Raw genomic sequence first — 20,694 nt, forward strand, 5'->3', positions numbered from 1 at the left:
GATCACAGGTCTTTCTTTAAACTACAAGCTTTATTCAGCCGATCATACACACATTTATACAAGCACTTTTCTAAACCATTCACGCACAAACTCACACCCCGATAGATGCATTAGAGGCAACTCAGGCTCAGAATAAGGTTCTTTCATAATTGTAAACGACAGTCATGGTCGCTGCAAATCATTTCAGCAAGTATTTTATTGCATCTGCCACAGAATTATGAGGTGAATCTTTGTGGTTTTATGATATGATAGTAAAGGTTTGTTGAAATATTTACTAACTGTAGCCACAAGTCACATTTATAGTAGCAAAGTGGGTAACTAAAAAAATGATTAGATCACAAACAAAGTGAGAGGCAAATGACAGTTTAGCGTTTGACTGTCTGTCTCTTCAACATACAACGATATTTCTTTACTACCTATCATCTAAATTAGAAATGCATCTGTGTGAGTATTTCCTTATTTATTCAAAAAAGCAGTTGTGCCATAAAACTGATAAACATCCTTGTAAATGTCTATCATATAACACAAGATAAATATTTAGGTTTTATTTTAGAAAAGACATCACATTAAAAAGATGGGTTAACGTACACAAATTCAGTGACTGTTACAACATTAAAACCAATCAAATCCCTTTATTTTTAAAATTCCAAATCCCTTTGTGATACCATGACATTTTCATCCTTGTGGTATTCTTGGTAAATAAAATATTTTAAGTTTGGAGAACTCACTTCTCTAATATTGTACAGTGGGTTGCAAAACTATTTGCCCCCCTTGAACTTTTCCACATTTTGTCACATTACAGCCACAAACATGAATCAATTTTATTGGAATTCCACGTGAAAGATCAACACAAAGTGGTGCACACGTGAGAAGTGGAACAAAAATCATACATGATTCCAAACATTTTTTTTTTACAAATAAATAACTGCAAAGTGGGGTGTGCGTAATTATTCAGCCCCCTTTGGTCTGAGTGCAGTCAGTTGCCCATAGACATTGCCTGATGAGTGCTAATGACTAAATAGAGTGCACCTGTGTGTAATCTAATGTCAGTACAAATACAGCTGCTCTGTGACGGCCTCGGAGGTTGTCTAAGAGAATATTGGGAGCAACAACAACATGAAGTCCAAAGAACACACCACACAGGTCAGGGATAAAGTTACTGAGAAATTTAAAGCAGGCTTAGGCCTCAAAAAGATTTCCCAAGCCTTGAACATCCCATGGAGCACTGTTCAAGCGATCATTCAGAAATGGAAGGAGTATGGCACAACTGTAAACCTACCAAGACAAGGCCGTCCTCCTAAACTCACAGGCCGAACAAGGAGAGCGCTGATCAGAAATGCAGCCAAGAGGCCCATGGTGACTCTGGACGAGCTGCAGAGATCTACAGCTCAGGTGGGGGAATCTGTCCATAGGACAACTATTAGTCGTGCACTGCACAACGTTGGTCTTTATGGAAGAGTGGCAAGACGAAAGCCATTGTTAACAGAAAACCATATGAAGTCCCGTTTGCAGTTTGCCACAAGCCATGTGGGGGACACAGCAAACATGTGAAGAAGGTGCTCTGGTCAGATGAGACCAAAATGGAACTTTTTTGCCAAAATACAAAACGTTATGTGTGGCCGCTGTTTTGCAAAGAAGAAAGGGCAAGGATTTCAGTCTGTAGATGTGCAAAGCTGGTAGAGACAGACCCTAAAAGACTGGCAGCTGGAATTGCAGCAAAAGGTGGTTCTACAAAGTATTGACTCAGGGGGCTGAATAATTACACACACCCCACTTTGCAGTGATTTATTTATAAAAAGTTTTTGGAATCATGTATGATTTTCGTTCCACTTCTCACGTGTGCACCACTTTGTGTTGGTCTTTCACGTGGAATTCCAATAAAATTGATTCATGTTTGTGGCTGTAATGTGACAAAATATGGAAAAGTTCAGGGGGGCCGAATACTTTTGCAAGCCACTGTAAACAATGTGTTAGTTGCAAATTTTTCTGAATATTGCACCTTCTGAAAAACTTTATTCAGCTTTGGTGACAACAAACCACCAGATCTGTTGAGACTAATTTGCAGCGTTTGCAAAATTATTAATATTTTAAACATTTTCTGTCTTGACTATGTCCATCAGACTCAGTCAGTCCTTAGTGTCAAAAGTTGTATTTTACATTCTCATAAATTGCTAGTTAAGTGCACATTTTTATTTTATTAGCCACGACTTAATATATATATACTTCTCTCTTTCTTAAATTTGTAAATATTGAATCATAGTATGCTAATAATGGGTCAAACAATTGAAAATCATCAGACTAGGAATCTTAAAAAAATCCATCCCAGTTTTCAAAGTCGCCCCATTCACCTGCCGATACACATGAGCAACCCACCCATTACCGTTTCCTTTTCTATTCACAGTGACCCTGCCCCTTTTCAGTCCTCTTTGCTAGTGTTCTTGTTTCTGAAGAACAAAGGTTTCGCACACTGACGTCAAAGTTAAAGGTTTCAAAAGCCTCACGATCAGATGGAGGGTGTTAACGTATTATTAAAGCTACTTTTGGCTGCTCCCTTATTCACAAAGGGTCGCCACATGTGGATGTTTGATTTTTACGCCAGATGGCCTTCTGGCGCACCCTAAAAAGGATTTGTGTCTCCCCCCAGGATCTAATATATAAACATTCAGTAAAGCCTGACTTGTCTGATGTTCTTTTATTTAGTTTTTTTTTTTTTTTTACAATGCTCAGTAAACAATATTTTAAAGCTGCAACTATTTTCTTTTTGACCTAAACCCAAAGACTAACTACCCAACCAACCACTACACTAGGTCATGTAGTGTGAAATGAAAACTCAAGTAAGCTGGGTGGATTTTGCACTTTAACAGGAAGAACAGAGTGTATGAGGAAGTATATATATGTGCATGACTACACTTCTGCTGTTTCTGCCTAACAGGACAAACACTCTGAGAGAGTGTTAATGTTTTAAGCATCTCTAATTTAGTGACATTTTTCCACCACAGGTAGTTTGTTAGTAATAGAAAAGCATTCCACACCATGCTAATGTTGGGGTTGGGTTTGGACAACCTGTTTAGATAAACTCTTTAGATAAACAGTGATCTTGTGCCAACACTGAGAGTCTTTTAACTTTGTATCTTTCTGTACAATTGCCATGACTAAGTTTATACTGAAATGTTTCTTTTTCAGCCATACTACATGTTAGGACGCCATGAAGAATCTCTAAAGTCTGCATTCTCTGGATGTACTTCATAATGCCACTGGGGGTCACCAAAGTTACACATTAACAGATCACCTTAAAAATGATCTTAGAACAAATTTGAGTTTAAATGGCTTTATGAATTAGATTTAGATAAGATTATTTGAATTTGGCATGTTACCATGGTGCTGTTGAGGGGTGGGGATTACTGACTAAATGTCCCACTTGGAGCTCATGTTAAAAACCAAGTTTTTAATGTTAGTAACCCAAAAAAGTTCACTTTTAAAAAAAGACATGGAAGAGAAGGAAGAGGCCCTTAAGAAAATGGAACACGTAGAGTTTTATAATAGTGGGTGAAAGCCCTTCAGCTGTTTTAGATGGACACCAGAGATGCTACAAATAGGACTTTGTGGTAATACAAAAATTAAGAAGTACTTTTGAATAGGCGGTTTGTACTTTAAAATATGTTTTCAATGCCCTGGTACAGTAAGTAAATGTAGTAAACACATGTTAAACTGTGTTAAGTAAAACGAAAACGAAAAACTGAACTTCTTCCAGCATCAGAAGAATATGGTAAAGGTCACATACCATTGTGTAAGAGCTGCATCTTAATACTATGACAATCTCACGTTTTCATGCAAAGCTGACCTCGGGGGATGTGACTTTTCTAAGCTATGACTCCCTGGAGTTGTATTTCCCTTGGCCCTCTTCCTAAGAATCACTTATTTTCTCTTGAGTAAATAAACAAAGCATCATCTTAAGCAATTATGCCTTGACACTGACTCAGAGAGCAAAAATAACCAAAGCTCCAAGTCCCGTTTGGGAAATAGTGCCCAAGAAATGGTTCATTTTCCTTTTGAATCCACAGCGACTCCACCCATCTCAGGTTTGTTTTTCATTGTTGGTATTATTTGTGGCTCTTCTATGTGAAAAGTGTTAGAGAACTGTTGTGCAGAAACAGTAAATTTGCTGTTTAAGTCTTTTATCCTACTCATATTACATTTGATGGGCGTTTTTAAACAACTCCAGTGCGACGACAGACTGCTGTTTGAAACAATCTTCAGTTTCTTCTTGTAGTTCTCCATGTGGCAATGACCCTTTCACCATGTACACTATCTAGGCCCTTTGACTGGGCCGTTCTGCAGGAGGAGGAAATGGCTGTACTGACCACTGAGTAAACATTACATCACCCCTAAACACGCCCTACCACGTTCTGATTCCTTATGATTCCTTGTACCTCCTGATAATGTCCGAGTTCCTTCCTGCATAATAAGAAATGACCTCTAAAGCTGTTTGTTCAAGAATCAGCCTTTAACACTATATGCTCATAATACTTCACTACTTTACATAATACTGCACAATACTTTGTTTCTACTTCTCAAATTACACAAACTATTAAAAATTGGTCTTGTGCCCTTGCTGACCTGCTGAGTGGAGAAAGTAGATTCCTCTCCAGCTGTAAATTCTGCAAAATCACGTTATCTGACTCTAACGATTATGTGTGCAGGTCTGTGTGTGTTGAAGATTAGTATTAGGTGTTTCGATTGACAAGGAACAAATTAAATATTGATAGTTTCCTCTGATTTTGCTCCTTCTCTGTTTGACCTTTTCCACTCTTGTGTTTTATCAGTTTTTTAGAAAGTGATCCTTCACTTTATTCTTTCTTTTAAAATTCTTTTTTCTTTATTTGATATCTCCTGTCCTTAACTGTATTATTATTTATCACAGGCAGGGGTACGCTAACTTCTTGGTACTTAACACGTGCTCTGATTATGTAGTCCTAACAGTATGTGTGAGTTAAGACTTACTATAGAGCAAGTAAGCCAAGCAATGCTTGCCCTATTATATTAAAAATTGGACACAAATTAAAACCTACCTTAAACTGATCTCTTTCTGAATTCTGTCCTATAAAAGACGTCCAATCGCATGATTACAGCCAGTCAATAAATTACTTTGACCTGTTGACCACAATTGGCAATAATAAATATATTGTGGTCATTTCATATAATTCTGTGAGATCAGATTTTTTCTTTATCCCAGAGTGTAAAATAATATGTGGGTAATACTTGAATCTTCTTCTTATGTGACTGAACTTGACCTGTAGCTCCCAATACCTTGGTTTGTTGTGTCTGGTAAGGTGAGACAAAGTGCATCCATTTACCATTGTTATTGATTAATAGGTTTGAGTGTGATCTGGTATTTCCTTTTATAGCACCTCTTAACCTGAACCTGAGTAGAGGTCTGATTATCCAGAGTAATTTAAAACCTCTGTGTGTATATAGTGTGTTAGTGGATTGTGATATTAGCAGTTTTTTTGTGATACAAACATTAAAGTACAGCATGACGTGGACAAGTTTTGTTCAAGCTGCTATTTTTCTCTAGCAATAAGTTGGCAGACTGTTCTCTATTTAAAAGGTCATTGCCTGCATATGAGTGACCTGCTCATTGTTTCTGTTCTAATGTAACTTCCTGAGCCCACCCAGAGATGCCTGATAAGACATTTAGACCATATTAAGGGAGGTCAGGCATTTGGCTTTACTTCATACCTACAGCCTGTTTAGTCATGCAAAGGTCTAGAGCCAATAAATCAAAACTTCACCGTGTCTACTTAAAGCGCTGCTGTTGCCAAAACATCACTTACTTGTGTCGACTAATAGCTTTGTCAAAAGTCAAAGTCAGCTTTATTGTCAGTGCCCATATGTACAGTCATACACAGGAATTTGACATTGCAATGCTGCCATGGCCCTCAGTGTACACTAAAACAATATAAAGATTAAAAAGTTAAAAAATTAAGTCATATATTAAACTTTTATTTTTTCATCCTTGGGATACATATTTTGCAATCACCATAAAAATAATTCAGATTATCACCATACATACGAGTGACTAATTTTGCCTGCTAACCCTGAACGTTTGCTGTTAATTCAGCAAAGCTGTAAGTTCACCAACATCCAAAGCACAACATACCTTTAGTGATCAACACTGCTCTTCTTTAAGACTGCGAGATACTTCATTTAACCCTATATAAAACCACAAGTTAAACGTTTATAATAAAGATCATGATCCATCAAATTTCGTTGATATAAATGACGAACAAATGTAACACTCTATAGCTCATGTCAGGGGAACTGATAACCACACTACTTGCCTAATAATATAAAGTGAGATATCATATCATGTGTGAACTGGGCCCACAACATAGCTCAACAAGTAACAACATCTGATGCGCTGCTTATTCTATTCTTTTCCTACATAACTATGATCCTTTCAGACAATATAGGACGATGAATCATAAAATAATGCTGAATGCTGCGTCTAAAATTAGCTGCTGTCTTTTGCTATCAGTGGTGTTTGTCTCCAGGTACCAGCCTCCCACACCGCTGTTTAGCAGCTCCTATCAGAAGCCACATCAGAATATACGGAAATGAGTTACGTAGCATTTACGGTCCCCAGCACTGTGCTGCCCTCTGCCAAGTGTGGAGCTGCCAGCTGCAGATACCCATCTGAGCACAATGCTCTTACCGTTAAGAGCTTCCTCGTAATGCAACAGTGCATGAATGCATACATACCCACACCCACAAAATGCTGGGCACAGAGGGCCAGTGCGTTACACTCATCACACCAGTGTGTGTGAGCAGTTTGATATTTGAAATGTGTGAAAGTGAAACATTGGGTGTAAAGCAACACTTTCTGCGGTTTATTTTATTAGCAAAAGTCTCCTTTTGTGGTCAGCAGTTATCACTTAACAAGCCTTTTTAACCTGTTTAATGGGCAATCCAGTCTATGCACGTTTTTATACCAATCTTACCAACAGTAGTTGAGTAACTGACTGACTTATTGAACTCTTTAGAGAATTGTTACCGAAATAGAATATTTAGTTATGTGAGATTATAAATGCTATACATTTTACCACCCATGATGCTGATGAACAGCCTTAACTGACTGACGTAGGCAGCTGTATAGTATTTTGATTTTAATCACTTTTCTGGAAAGACATTATGATGCAAAAATTAAACAACAGCAAAATAATCATATTTTTGTCCTCCGACAGCCTTGTTTAGTTATAACTTGCTCAAATGCCAATGATAAAAAGATAGTTATCTGCTGACAATAAGGCCTTTCAGGCTCGGAGAGGAGCCTGTGTCTCATTTACATGGACGGGGAACTGTGACTCTTTGTAATTCAAATTGTACAAGCTGCACTTCGACTCGCAGTGCTGGCTGAATGCAGAAGGTCTGGGGATGTCAATTTGAAACTGGACAGTCTTGATGCAGATGAAGGGGCCTGGGAGTGGGTGGAGGGTGCACCATTCTACAAAGGAGGGTTTGATTTGTGACTTTTGCACTTTAGACCAGTAATGGGACTCAAAACACTGGAAGGCTTTCTAATTTGTATAAAGCCAGCAGGATGCATCAGGAGAAAGAAACTTATCAGACGTCATTGAGATACCGCGCGTCATCAAACGTCACCCACATTTCAGGCATAAGGCTTGCAGCTTGCCGGAAAGACAGCGCTCCTCACGCAATGTCCACAACCACAGACGAGCCAGTTCTTTTAGAGTGTTAAAAAACATCACATTTCCTTGTTCCAAGACATTTCTAACTAATAGTAATGCCACAATTCTCTGGTAAGCAAGCCAAGAAAGAGAGTGAGAGACGCAGATGCAGGACATGGGGAGGACAAAGAAATGATGCACACAACCATATACACATGCAAAGTATTATACTTTTCCTGGTTCATTAATGGATGTGTGCCAGACTATGACCTCAGATGCAGTCTATATGGAGCACACCACCTAAACCTATTTTGAATCTCTTTTTACTTCCATTATTTCTGTTATAGTTATAAATTAAATTAATAACAAATGATTGCATATTATATATTTTAAGCCCCCCCCCCCAAAAAAAATGTAGGCCCATACAATGACATTACAATAAAGTTTGTTAACAAACATACAGCCCGCTTTTACCGAGGCTACCCATAGATATTTCAGCATTAGTGGGTTCAGATACCTCATATGGTTCAATCAGTAGTTAAACCAAAACTGACACTAGACATAGCTACGGTGGACATATTAAGTTCCACTAATGGAAAATATCTGTATGCAAAAAAAGTTACAGGGAAGCACAATATTTCCCCTTTTCTACTTTGCCTTTCCATTCTCTCTTTAGAGGGATTATGTGTCTGAATTTACATTTTTTTACTGTGACTTTTTAAAATAAAATTTTTTTAAACTTTTTAAATTAATGTTTGTGTAATCTAAGTAACTAATATTAACTTTTGCCCAGCGCTGCCAGACATGGTCATAATTACCACACATTTAATGGAAATGTCATGTAGTTCATGTAACTGCTGATGGAGACGAGGATGGAGAGAGATGGAGTCTGGTATTTGATTGTGTGGTTATAGTTGTCTAATGTATGTAAACATACTAGCCTCAGTTACATAATCTTAAGTGCCACTACTCAAGTATGTGCATACATACTTTACATTCCCGATATGTAAACATAAACACAGAGACACGGTACAAATGTAAGTGATGAAAGCTTGTTTTCCCTTTTAACAATAAATAGATAATAAATAAGGTTAGCAAATAATTAAAGTAACTGTCAGCATGTGAGTGGGTGTTGCAATTGTGCAAACAGGTATGTCTGTAGGCTGTAAGCTTTTTGTATGTTTGTTTCTTTTATTGTTCATGTAATCACACCTTTTTAAAGGTGTCATACGCAGCATAGGGTTTGACCACACCTTGTGACTTTCAGACCTTTCTTTGCCCATAAACAAGGCCCAACAGTCATAGCTTAGAAAAGTCACATCCCCCGAGGCCTCTGACAGATGAAGGCCCACTTCATCTGTCAGAGGATTCTTAAAATGTTTGTGAACACGGCCCCAAGTTTATACCGCTGTTTCATCAAAAGACCAGGGGCTATATTTGCAATCCTCCAAGCAAAAAAGTTTCTATGAAAGTTAAAGTTAGGACTAAATGTTGGTACAGATAAAAGATATTATAAAAGCATTTATAAGAGTAGATACTTAAATAGTAGATACTGTCAAAGTCCTTTTATATCGAGGGCCTCATGCAGCTTACTTTGATGTCTAGCGCGCCGGACACGTGAAACTCCCCTTTCTATCTGATGGTTAATTACACATTAAATCCTTGAGATATCTTAGGATATTAAATACCTACAATTTCAAAATTTCATCTCATGTGTTATATTGCTGGGGTGAATGAAAGACATCTGTGTTTGGGTTTAAAATGTAAGAAATTAAAGAAATTTTTTGGTTGTTAAAATACAGCTAAAAATCCACATTTTTAACCCTCCTTCACATTTTTCAAAGTCATCCACTGGGCCTGATTGGAGTCCTTGCTAGGCCGATTTTGTCCTCTGACCCTTATGCTTCATATGTTCCAGTCAAGTTTAAAAAAAAAAAAATACACAGAATGGTTAAAATTGTAATATCTATATTTGGATGTTGTAGTAAAATGTAAGAAAACTGTTCTAATGGAAGTTGCCAGCAGATGAAGAGAGTCAGACAGAGATTTCGATAAGAAGCTTTTATGTCTTTTTTACATATCTGTGTTGTGGTCATGTATACTGTATAGACTTGCCATAAGAACCACAAGTATATCTCATTAAAATGAAAAAACGAGGGTTGATATTTTAAGTCATGCAAGGATTTTTTTAAAAGACTAACTCTTGTGAATTTTTCAATTAATAATAAAAAATATATAATTATTAATTTTTTTATTAAACCAACTGGGGAATTTTCCAGCATCACACCTAAGCTAGAAATTACTTTCTCTTAGATTTCTTTGTTCTGTGGAGTGAGGAGCACTCTTAGTTTAGCCCCGGAGGAATCAAACGAAACATGTTTTGAGCGAAATGAGAAGATTTTCGTGTCTCTTATCTTTGGAAAGAATTCCAAATTGAGGCGTAGTATTCACAAATATTAAGTTAAACAAGTTTCTGGCCTCAAGAAACTGACAACAAATTTCTAAACTGATGCCCATAGTTAAAGCCTTATGTAAAGTCTGCCGTTCTCTTTAGTCTACAGAAAACAACTGTACTCGTGTCAGGGTTTTATTTGCATGTGTAGCGTGCAGCCAGTGTTCATCGCTGCTCAACCTGTGTACTCAGCAGCACAGAAGCTGACTTAGTTAACAGGTCTCTGTACCTTTACTTCCCCAATGGAAATAAGAGATATCATGTGATGTGCTAACAGAACATTTGTGTATTTCAACAGGACACTTCAACAAGCTGCATTTAATTATTAACAGGGGAAAATATTAAGCAGTGGTCATTGCTCATAACTGAATACAAAAACAGGATGATGATGAGGTTTTAATCAGAACATCTATGTTAAAGTTAAGCGATCATGGCTCAAGAGTTGGCCGTTCGCCTTGTAATCGGAAGGTTGCCGGTTCGAGCCCCGGCTCGGACAGTCTCGGTCGTGGTGTCCTTGGGCAAGACACTTCACCTACCGCCTACTGGTGATGGCCAGAAGGGCCGATGCCACAATATGGCAGCCTCGCTTCGGTCAGTCTGCCCCAGGGCAGCTGTGGCTACAACCGTAGCTGCCTCCACCAGTGTGTGAATGTGAGAGTGAATGAATAGTGGAATTGTAAAGCGCTTTGAGGGCTTCGAAAAGCGCTGTATAAATGCAATCCATTATTATTATTAAGGTGTTGCCAATATATTGAGTATCTAAAAAATAAATAAATAAAAGATACTGTTGACTGCTGATGGGAAAAGTGAAAACAGTTGCTATCTCTGGTGTGAAACTCATAATCTATCCACCCATGCTTTTCTATCCACCTCCTCTTTCAGAAGCACAAAACCATCATGTCACTTCTGCTGATCTGTCCAGTAAATGAAAGGGTGGGTGGGTGTGTGTGTGTGTGTGTGTGTGTGTGTGTGTGTGTGTGTGTTATTTTATTTTCTATTACTTGCTTAGTTACTTACAGAATGGGCTTACAGCTCCACCCTTCAAAAAAAAAAAAAACAATGTGCAAAGGAACAATTTCCGCAGTTTATCAATCTAAATGTGCATCGGCAACAATGTCACAGATACGCATTTAAAATCATCCTCCTTCTCAGTATAAAACTTTGCTCTGTTGTCGTTTGATCGGTGCTGACACAGCTCCACATTAATCATTGGTTCCATGTTACTTTACACTGAAGAACGGTGAGGATCACATACGGAAAGAAGCGAGCCGGGGTGGCAGAGGTATCAGATCAGGTCCTTTGAAGTGTATTAATAGAGTCAGCATCACGGCACCATGGAATAAATATTTGCATAAAGAACGTGCCTTTTCATCAAGCACTGATATTAAACTTGGAATATGTAACACAGCTGTTCAATTGTCTTCTGATTCTAAACAAAAAAGTAGTTAAGCCACTTATCACTTATTAGAGATGAACAAGTAACTGGGCAAGTCCCTGGGTCTGTGAAGTGAAGGGGACACTGAGCTGCACCACATTCCTTTCCTGACCCCTTTGTGTTGGCCACACACATCCTCGCATGCCATTCTCAAACTCTCTCATCTTTTCTCCCCCTCTCTCTGGGCAGACTGATCAGTGGGACACGGGACAGGTGGATCTGTGGAAGCTGGATGCCACAGTCTATCCGTTAGTTGAGCCTCTTTTCAGAGGAATGTATTTCAGGGGATTTCAGACTACAGGTCAGGTCACTTGAACAAACAGTTTACCAACAAAGAGAGTGAGTCATTTAGTCTACTTTGGCAATGCATTTTAATATTGCTTCACTGTTAAAACTCTCTAGCTCAAGTCCGACATATTAATTACCCATCGTTATAATTTTTTATGCAGTTGAAACTTTCAAAGGACCAAGTTTTATTGTACTATTACATCTTTGTTGGTATCAGCACAAAATTAATGTGTTATAACAGCAGAAATGTTTTCCATAAACTTTCCCTTTAAGCGTGAGGTACACTCCACCGATTGCTGACTTAGGGGACGTACCTGCGCAACAGGTGCAGGAACCACGAACTCATGAAAACCGTGCGCATCACCGAAACAGAGCGCAGTGCAATAGTTGGAAAAGTGCAGTAGTGTCGTGTTTAATTTCGCTCATATTGTAAAAAGGATTAAGTTTTTCTTACCTTGAGGAAGGCGCTGAAGACCAGAAGAGTCCACAGAGGGACGCTGAAGCGCATTGAGAGCTTCATGATGCCGCACACTGGGAGAACGGATTCTAGTGCTTTTTCTACCCGCTGCACACTTTCATGTCCAAACTTCCCTTTCGCTTGCAAAAAAAAACAACAGAAAACAAACAACGACTGGACTTTCTTCTAACACCTGAGTCAAACCGTTGCTACATCAGGAGAGTTTAAAGTGAGAGAATGAAACTTTTTCCTCTGAATTCACGGGGAGGAGCAGCGGCCAGAGGCGCGTCATTCAGAGTAGTCCGCCTCTCTTCAGTTTTTCCTCACTTCAGCTCGAACTACTTCCTCATCAACTAAAAGTCTGCCTTCCCTCTTTCCTCGAAGAAATCCAACATTCTTCCCATAACTTTGCCAAGCAGGTCGAAGGAATGCAGTGTCCCGTTTCTAACACGACGGAAATCCCATTTTCCAAAGCCAATGTTACTGGGAAACATCCCTAATATCACTGGCCTGGTTTCTCCTCTCTAAAGCAGTTCAGTCATTTCACAACAAAACAGAGTATTAGGCCAAAGATAAGGGGGACTACAGTGAGAGGGATATTTCATGCCTGAAGACTCGAGACAAAAGAACAGCTTAGTTTAAAGAACTAAAAAAACAAATAAACCTGCAATTTCAAAACCCGTTTATAATTTAATATATTCACTCATGGCTTGACCTTGTCTTGTTGTTTTAGTCATCTTTGGCCACAAAAGTGACTTTATTTGAATGAGCGTTGAGTCCTAACTCATTAGCTAACACCACTAATGCAGTCTAAGGATGTGCATTTAGCCTGCGGATAGCTGTTAAGGAACATAGAGATGTGAGAAATTTCCATTACTAATACTGAAAAAGACATGGTCAACAGTTCAGTTATTTATAGTCTATACAGATAAAGTCTAAAGTATCTAACTAGTGGGTCCCACCCACATACTGAGACACACAGTTGTAATGACACAAAATTGAAGAGCTCCGGAAGAAAGCTGGAAAATGTCAATTGGTTGGCGATTCCAACTTACAGTATTCCCACATGTGCAGTAAGTATGTTGCCACTAACACTATTATTACTCACAGTAAAGTAGACATAGAGTGCTTAAATAATCTTTGACTTAGTGACTTAATGCATTTTGTTGGTGTTTCAGTCAGGGATGGTTTTCAGACTAGGAAAGCAATGAAGATAATTGTTGTGACATGCCATAAACATCTTTATTTCAGCTGTGAAACTGTGAGCATCAAGATCAACTTTGTCTCCAAATCATTCAGCCTGAGCTGACCCTCTGATAATTTGTTCACTCCCGATGAAAACCTGAGTATCTTCAACACTTTCACTTCCAGCTCGGCCTCATGTCTTTTTGTCAGCACCATCTCCAAACCATAAACCACATCAGGTCTCATTACCATCTTGTAAATCTCCCCTTTCACTCTTGCTGCTATCTTGCTGTCACAAAACACCCTTGACACTCATCCCCACCCGCTGCACCCTCCCTGCACTGCGGTCTTCATCTCTCTTCTGCCCTGTTCACTGTTTTGGATGGTTCACCCTATCTCATTAGCCTTCACTACCACCACTACTCTGCTCAATGTAGAGTCACTGCTACAAACACTGGAACCAGAGCAAAGGTAATATTCAAAATGAAAACTAAAACAAAGTCAAACAGAAACAGAGAGTCTGAAAATAAAACACTGCAGACAAAATGCAGGATCACGACAAAAACTTTTTTATCGTCTGCTGAAGGACTAAATGGAAGCTCTGGCTGCTGTTATATTTCTCCATGTAAACTCAATTCAAATGAATGATAAAAGAAATAAACTACATGGTATGAATGATAAGGGCCAGTCTTCATGTAAAGCTTATTTATAGCCTATTTTATCAGCTTTGTTTTTCTTGTTAGTGCTGGATGGACAGGAAACAGTTTATAACAGAGTGTGTGTGTGTGTGTGTGTGTGTGTGTGTGTGTGTGTGGCTGTAAAACAAAAGCAAAAAAACAAGCCTCCTTGTCACACTACTTAGGATGAATAATTCCAAAATAAATAAACATTTAATACTTAATTCTTGAAAATGAAACCCTTTTCTAGTGTAAGTATTGTGTGTAAGTTATGAATATGCACAGAAACCCATATTAAAAAATAGAATAGAAAAGCTACTTTATTGTAATTCAGAACATACACCAGTTACTGCACACCAAAATAAAATTTCAGGCATGTAACTTCACTGCCCTAAATATACTTTCTTAATGTGCCTTGTGCATATATGAATATACATCCTTTATGTTGAGTGCAGACATGTTTACGCATCCTGCGTGTTCATCCCGTGTTGAATTTTATGCTGCTGTCTTGTGCTTGTTCTGCTCATCTTTTGAGACATTCTCACAAGTGCGTTTTGAACTTTTTGGAATGTGTTGTTTATCACCTTCACACTTTTACATGTTAAAAAAAAAATTCTGTTACTTGTCAGCACTTACTGTGTAACGTTGTAGGATGTTCTCATGTTCTATAGAAATACTGCTAAGTTGCACTTCCTAGAAACAAACTTGGAACACAGAAGAAGACAGAAGTTTAGTTTTGTGAACACCAGAGGCTGGTCGGGTTTTACTGGTTGAAAATAATAATGGTAGATTTTTGCTACAACTTAACAACATAATTTAAAATAAATGAATACTGATGGGCGACAGAAATGTTGCAGCAACTTCCTGTTTGTTTTCCCGTCTCTAAAAAGCTCTTCTGAGTGACACAGACTGGCCTGATGTATGACAATGTTGTACAGTGTGTCATAGTTTTATTTGGCACTGAGAGGACATGCAAGGAAAGGTTCCAGCCAACGAGGAGGTTTAAACTAGGAACCCTCTGCATGTTGCGTGTTTAGGTTGTTTAAATGCATCATTATGCCAGGAAATGTTGGGTCCTGACATAACAATTCATGTAAATCATGTGGTCTCTATATCCCCACCTGGCTATTGACCAAGCATGATAATTTAGAGACCTTAAGCAAAGACCTGCATGAAGTCCTTGTTCACTTAAACAAATGCGTTCATAGCTAAGTGAGTAAAACAAAAATATTTTACATGTTAATAGATTTATTTTTAACTAGTACAGATTAACACTCGTTTGTGGATATAAGAAGCCTGCTCTATAAACACACAAAAAAGGAAAAAGCTTTCTAAAGTGGCACTTTGCCGATGAGGCTTCATGTAAATTGTCTGCTCAAAGTTGACTGACTACTTTATTTTGTGCACCTTGTTAGTGCTGGGTTAGCTGCTTTAATTCTTCATGCCATAGCTATATCAAAGTGTTTGAAATATACTAACATGCTGCTGCATCTCTAAGGTGCTGTGTTAAATTGAGATCTAGCGACACTAGAAGTTAGTTGAGTAAAGTGATCTCACTGTCAAAAAAAATAAAAACAGTTTGAGACCAAGTCTCAGCTGTGTCGTTGAAAGGTGGCTTTCATAACACCCCTGTTTCACCATTTTCCTCGGGCCAGCTTTATAATACCTTTTAGGCCTTCACGGCGCATGTGAAGTGAACATTCTGAGTTAAAGTGGCATAGCTGGGAGGTCACTTCACAGTTGAAATGTGAATTATGCGTTGTTCAGCGCAAACCTTATTGCATCCTGATGATTAGAACACAGAAGAAGACACAAGCAGGAAATTTGTCTTTTTCAGTTAACCGTGGTCATAGACTGAAGCTTATGTCATATGTGAGCAACACGTAAATCTCCTTTCTACTACAGCGTTAGAACTCATTACTCAAAAAACACATTCTCAGTTTTATGTTATTTTAAAGTTGCCAAAATTAGGAAATCCTCATTTTCATTACTCCAGAATAGCTGGCTAGCCATGAATCGCTCTCATGTGTACGTGTATAATTAACGCCTCTTTAATACTGGTGCTTTTAAAGACGTGCTCTATTAAGTGGGTGATTTTTTTGACCTCTTAGTACACTGGATGCCAAAGCCGCTTTTTGACAGACAGTTTTATACTGGCTGTTAAAAGAGCCCAACTAATGATGTCTAATGGAGATAGAGAAGATGTGAACTGGTCACTGTGACGTATTATTCTCAGTGTTACATAATGCTCTCGGATTGTTGCAATTTGTATTTTTTTAAAGCCGCACCTTCCATATGTTGTTCCTGTAGCCATTATAAATTTAACTAATATGTTGTTTTTCTTTCTAGCCTGCTGCTCTTTTCCTTTTTTGTGCTCTGTCAGGAGATCAAGACTCAGATGTTTTCTTTTGAGAGATGTTGGTGATAACATTTGACCACAGGGACAGAAGAAATCTTATCTGCATGCATTCATAAAAAAGAAACATGCATTAGACTTAAATATCTCAGTCTGAGTGACCTGAAGTCAAAGTGCAGTCGTCAAACATGCAGCGTAACTCTGGTGTAGACTATACTACCGTTAGTAGTGCCTTAACTCTGCCGATCATTGCATAACCAGCATGCGCCCATTCAACATAAAGTGATCTCTATTTTCCACACAGAGAGTTGCAGAACATTTGCAAATCATCCTGTAGTTTTTTTAATGAAGCACCTTTGTAAGAACACGCAACTCTTAGCGATGGCATTCTATTATCCCTAAAAGGCCTCTCGACTCTTCATCTTTCTGGTCATCATCATCGATTCATGCAACACAGAGTATTCAGGCATCTGATTTTTACTAAATACTAACAGAAATTAACTGTTCATTAAAACACTGACATTTTTTATACAAAAAGATTAGTGTATTATCCCATAAAGACAAGATTTCTTTAAGCAAGTAACAGTTTAAAACAATTAAATTATAGTATTGTAAAAAATTATTTAAAAGATATTGTAACAAATCATTATTGGGTTGATGGACTGACAGAAATTTGACACCCTTTTAGCTCATTGATAGATTTAGACACCAAAAATTGTGCAACGTACCAACACCATGTGCAGCAAAACAGTCACAGAGAATATGCATTTAAGCTCGTATGTACACTTTTGACCCTGTGTAGATTAGAGAAAATCCACCATGAATTCAAACACATGCACATTCATGCCCATGATCAGTGCATGCAAATGTCATATATACAGTTGTCACAAACCTGTCTTATTATAACTTAAGCGCATCAGGCTCAGATGGTAAAAAACACCTTCTGTGTTATTTGGAGAGGGCGGCAGCTTCTTAAAATATGGCAGAATTTGATGCTCTGAAAATGAGAAGTGGGTAGAATTACTCAAAGAAGTGTTTCCACTTTGAAAACAAGCAACAAAATCTGCACAAGAATGTTGGAAGAGTGGTGTTGCACGAGGCTTATAACTCTCAGCTAGGAGAGTCTCATGTGAGACAATTACTATTTAGAAAGCTTCATGTTCCAAGTTGCCAGGGTGATAGGATAGGTCCAAAGTAGATTTTACATGCACTTACCACCTACTCAATGTTGCATTCTCAATCTGTAAAAACAACTTTGACCTAAAGATAGACACAGGACCTCTGAAACTGCGCTATGGTGTCTGATATGAACATGAACATGACAATGAGTTCACTGTACTCAAATGGCCTCCACAGTCACCAGATCTTTATCTCCAAGAGCACCTTTGGGTTGTGGTGGAACAGGATATTTGCATCACGGGTATGTAGCCAACAAATCTGCTGCAAATGTGTGATACTATCATGTCATAATGGACCAAAATCTCTCAGGGATATATCCAGGACTTCGCTGAATCTATGGCATGATGAATTAAAGCAGCCGAAGAACTAGCAAGCCGAGCCTAATTAAGGCAGCCGGTCCCATCTTTTATGTGAGGCCTCCTTTGGCAAAGTTCCACTTGAGACAACTTTTTTTCTTTTTCTTTTTTTGGTCTTCTTATCTTGTTTCTGCAAACAAGTGTTAACATGTACTTGGTAAAAAATAAAGCTGTCAACATGTAAAAAAAAAAAATTGTTAATTTTACTTGAAAAATTACAAATGCATTGGGTAAAATGGAGAAGAGCATCACACTCGTCTTTGCTTGAGGTTTTTCAATTGCTGTGCTTCGTCAGTAGCAAGTAAAGCCAGCCGCGTGAATGCCAGGATGCAAAGTTTCTTAGCACAACAATGCCTTTTAACAACTGCACCTAACTTCTGTGAAGGTTCTCAGTCATCCAGGTCATCGTAGTCTAAGGAGTTTGGAAAGAAAAGTCTCTGGACTTCGAGAAGTTTCTCGGATGAGAGGTGAAACATCTTCAAGCAACTTAAAGAAGTCCAGATGCTTTTCTTTCTAAGCTCCACTTAGACAACTGCACCTAACCTAAACATATAATCCTCTCTTTAGAGTTCAGTATGGTGCAATCCACACATGGTAAGCTCCACACCTCTCCGCTAGTTGCTTCACTCTCGTTTACTTTGCAGTCACTACTTTAAATATATTCTACTTACTGTCCAATGTATTGTTTCTTTATTAAATTTATTTTTTTTCTATCACACCTTCCAGTGTTTATATGGAGTGCACACACATTAACACTACAAGGTCAAAGTTCTGTTTTATGTTATATTAATACATCTTTCTTTGTTTGAGTTACCTGGGGTTTGGCTTCTCCTTGCTGGCTGGCAAAAGGTGTGGCAAAGGGATGGGAGAGCTGAAGTACTGCTGACAGCCTAATTGGATCAAATCACATGATTCATTGCCTGGGGGGTGTTTCAAGATTGTTTAATTATTTTGTGTTTTCACAGGCCGGCCTTTAAGGTGTCACAGATAAAAACCCTGAAAACCATAAATTTCACACCTGAGCCTCAACTCTCAACTTGGGTGTTCTTTTGGACAGCTCCTTTAAACTTGACAAGCAAGTGTCCTCTGTGGTACGGTCTAGCTTTTACCAGCTATGACAAATCTCTGAAGGCTAAGCATTACATACCGCGAATGGATCTGGAAAAACTTATACATGCATTTGTTACCTCAAGATTAGATTACTGGAACTCCCTTTACCTGGGCCTCCAATCTGCCCTTCTCCATAAACTACAACTTGTTCAAAATGCCGCGGCACGCCTTTTAACTGGTACTAGAAGGTTTGATTTTATTACCCTGATCCTTGCTGACCTGCACTGGCTGCCCATCAAATATCGGATTGATTTTAAGATTTTACTGCTTACATTCAAAATAGTAAATAATATTGCACCGTGCTATTTAACTGAACTTGTCAGCTGGTATACTCCTAGGAGAGCACTTCGATCATTGAGTCAAATGCTCCTGGTGCAACCTAGGTCCCGGCTGAAAACCAGAGGTGATCGTGCCTTTGCCATTGCTGCACCGAACCTCTGGAACAGTCTTCCTTTTAAAACACGATTGAAAACTTATTTATTTGATCTTGCATTTCAGATTAGTTAGGATTTATCAGATGTGCACTTTGTACTTTTATTGCATTTGTATGTAATTTTAAATTATTGTGTTACTGGGTTCTTCCAGTTGATATTTCTGTGCTGATTTTATCTAACTTTTACACTAGGTGTGAAATATTTCTTTTAGCATAGTACTCACGGGTTAATTAGTGCTTTGTTTTAACTGGGAATGCATGTATCTGTATCCATGTCTAATTAATTTTATTTCATATTTTATTATTGAGAAGCACTTTGGAGTATCTCTGGTCTTTTAAATGTGCTATATAAATAAAGTATTGATTGATTAAATTATACATCATTACAAGGAAAGTCACCTGCTGTTTTTTCAGATAACTTACTGAAACTTCATTGCTACTGTGATGGTGCAGAGTACGTAAATGCATTTAGAATTTATCTGAGCAGATTCATTAGCTGTTGGCTTTTTGTAATGTTTGCTTCTTTACTGTAATAATGGTCCACTGACAGTCTGTCATGGTTCTGGGTCGGTTCGACCCAGCATTTTAAGTTTATTATGTTTTGGGTTTATTTTTGCATTATGGAGTGTTTTGGGGTTCTCTGGTGTTTTGATTATTTACAAAAGATTATATTACTGTGGTTCTGGTTTAGGGTTTTGTTCACAGGGTTTGTGTTCTCATGTTTTGTGTGGGTTTAGTTCTGTGTCTGGTCTGCGTCTTTGTGTAGTGATGTCTTGTTCCTGTTTTATTGTGAAGGTCTGCGTCTCATGTGGGTGTGTTCAGTTTACCTCCCTTGTCTCGTCTCGTTAATTACTCCCAGCTGTGTCCCCCACCTGTGTGTAATCTCCCTGTGTTTCTCTGAGTGTATTTAAGTTGTGTCCTCTGCTGTAGTAGCTGCTGGTCTGTCTGTCTACCATGTTCCAGTCATGTGTTTGCACTGCTGTCACCATCATATACCATCGTCTATCTTCCTTCATGTTCAGGTTCCTGTTCTGTAGTTAGTTGTTCCCAGTATCGTTTAGTTCATTCTCCGTTTGCC

General features: G+C 38.3%; 1 protein-coding gene across 1 annotated transcript in view; it reads right to left on the reverse strand.

The window, feature by feature from the left end:
* Positions 1–18,933, reverse strand: part of LOC309709496 (receptor-type tyrosine-protein phosphatase beta) — a 53,876-nt gene extending 34,943 nt beyond the window's left edge. Inside the window, exons 1-4 of the mRNA XM_082538109.1 lie at positions 18,888–18,933; positions 17,431–17,535; positions 14,819–14,886; positions 12,318–12,460 (exon numbers count right to left, since the gene is read on the reverse strand). Coding sequence (XP_082394235.1) covers positions 12,318–12,383 — 66 coding nt within the window. The 5' untranslated portion in view covers positions 12,384–12,460; positions 14,819–14,886; positions 17,431–17,535; positions 18,888–18,933. The remainder of the gene's footprint in view (positions 1–12,317; positions 12,461–14,818; positions 14,887–17,430; positions 17,536–18,887) is intronic.
* Between the last annotated feature and the right edge of the window lie 1,761 nt (positions 18,934–20,694).

Source organism: Aulonocara stuartgranti (assembly GCF_965226115.1).
Source record: "Aulonocara stuartgranti genome assembly, chromosome: 7".
Lineage (NCBI taxonomy): Eukaryota > Metazoa > Chordata > Actinopteri > Cichliformes > Cichlidae > Aulonocara > Aulonocara stuartgranti.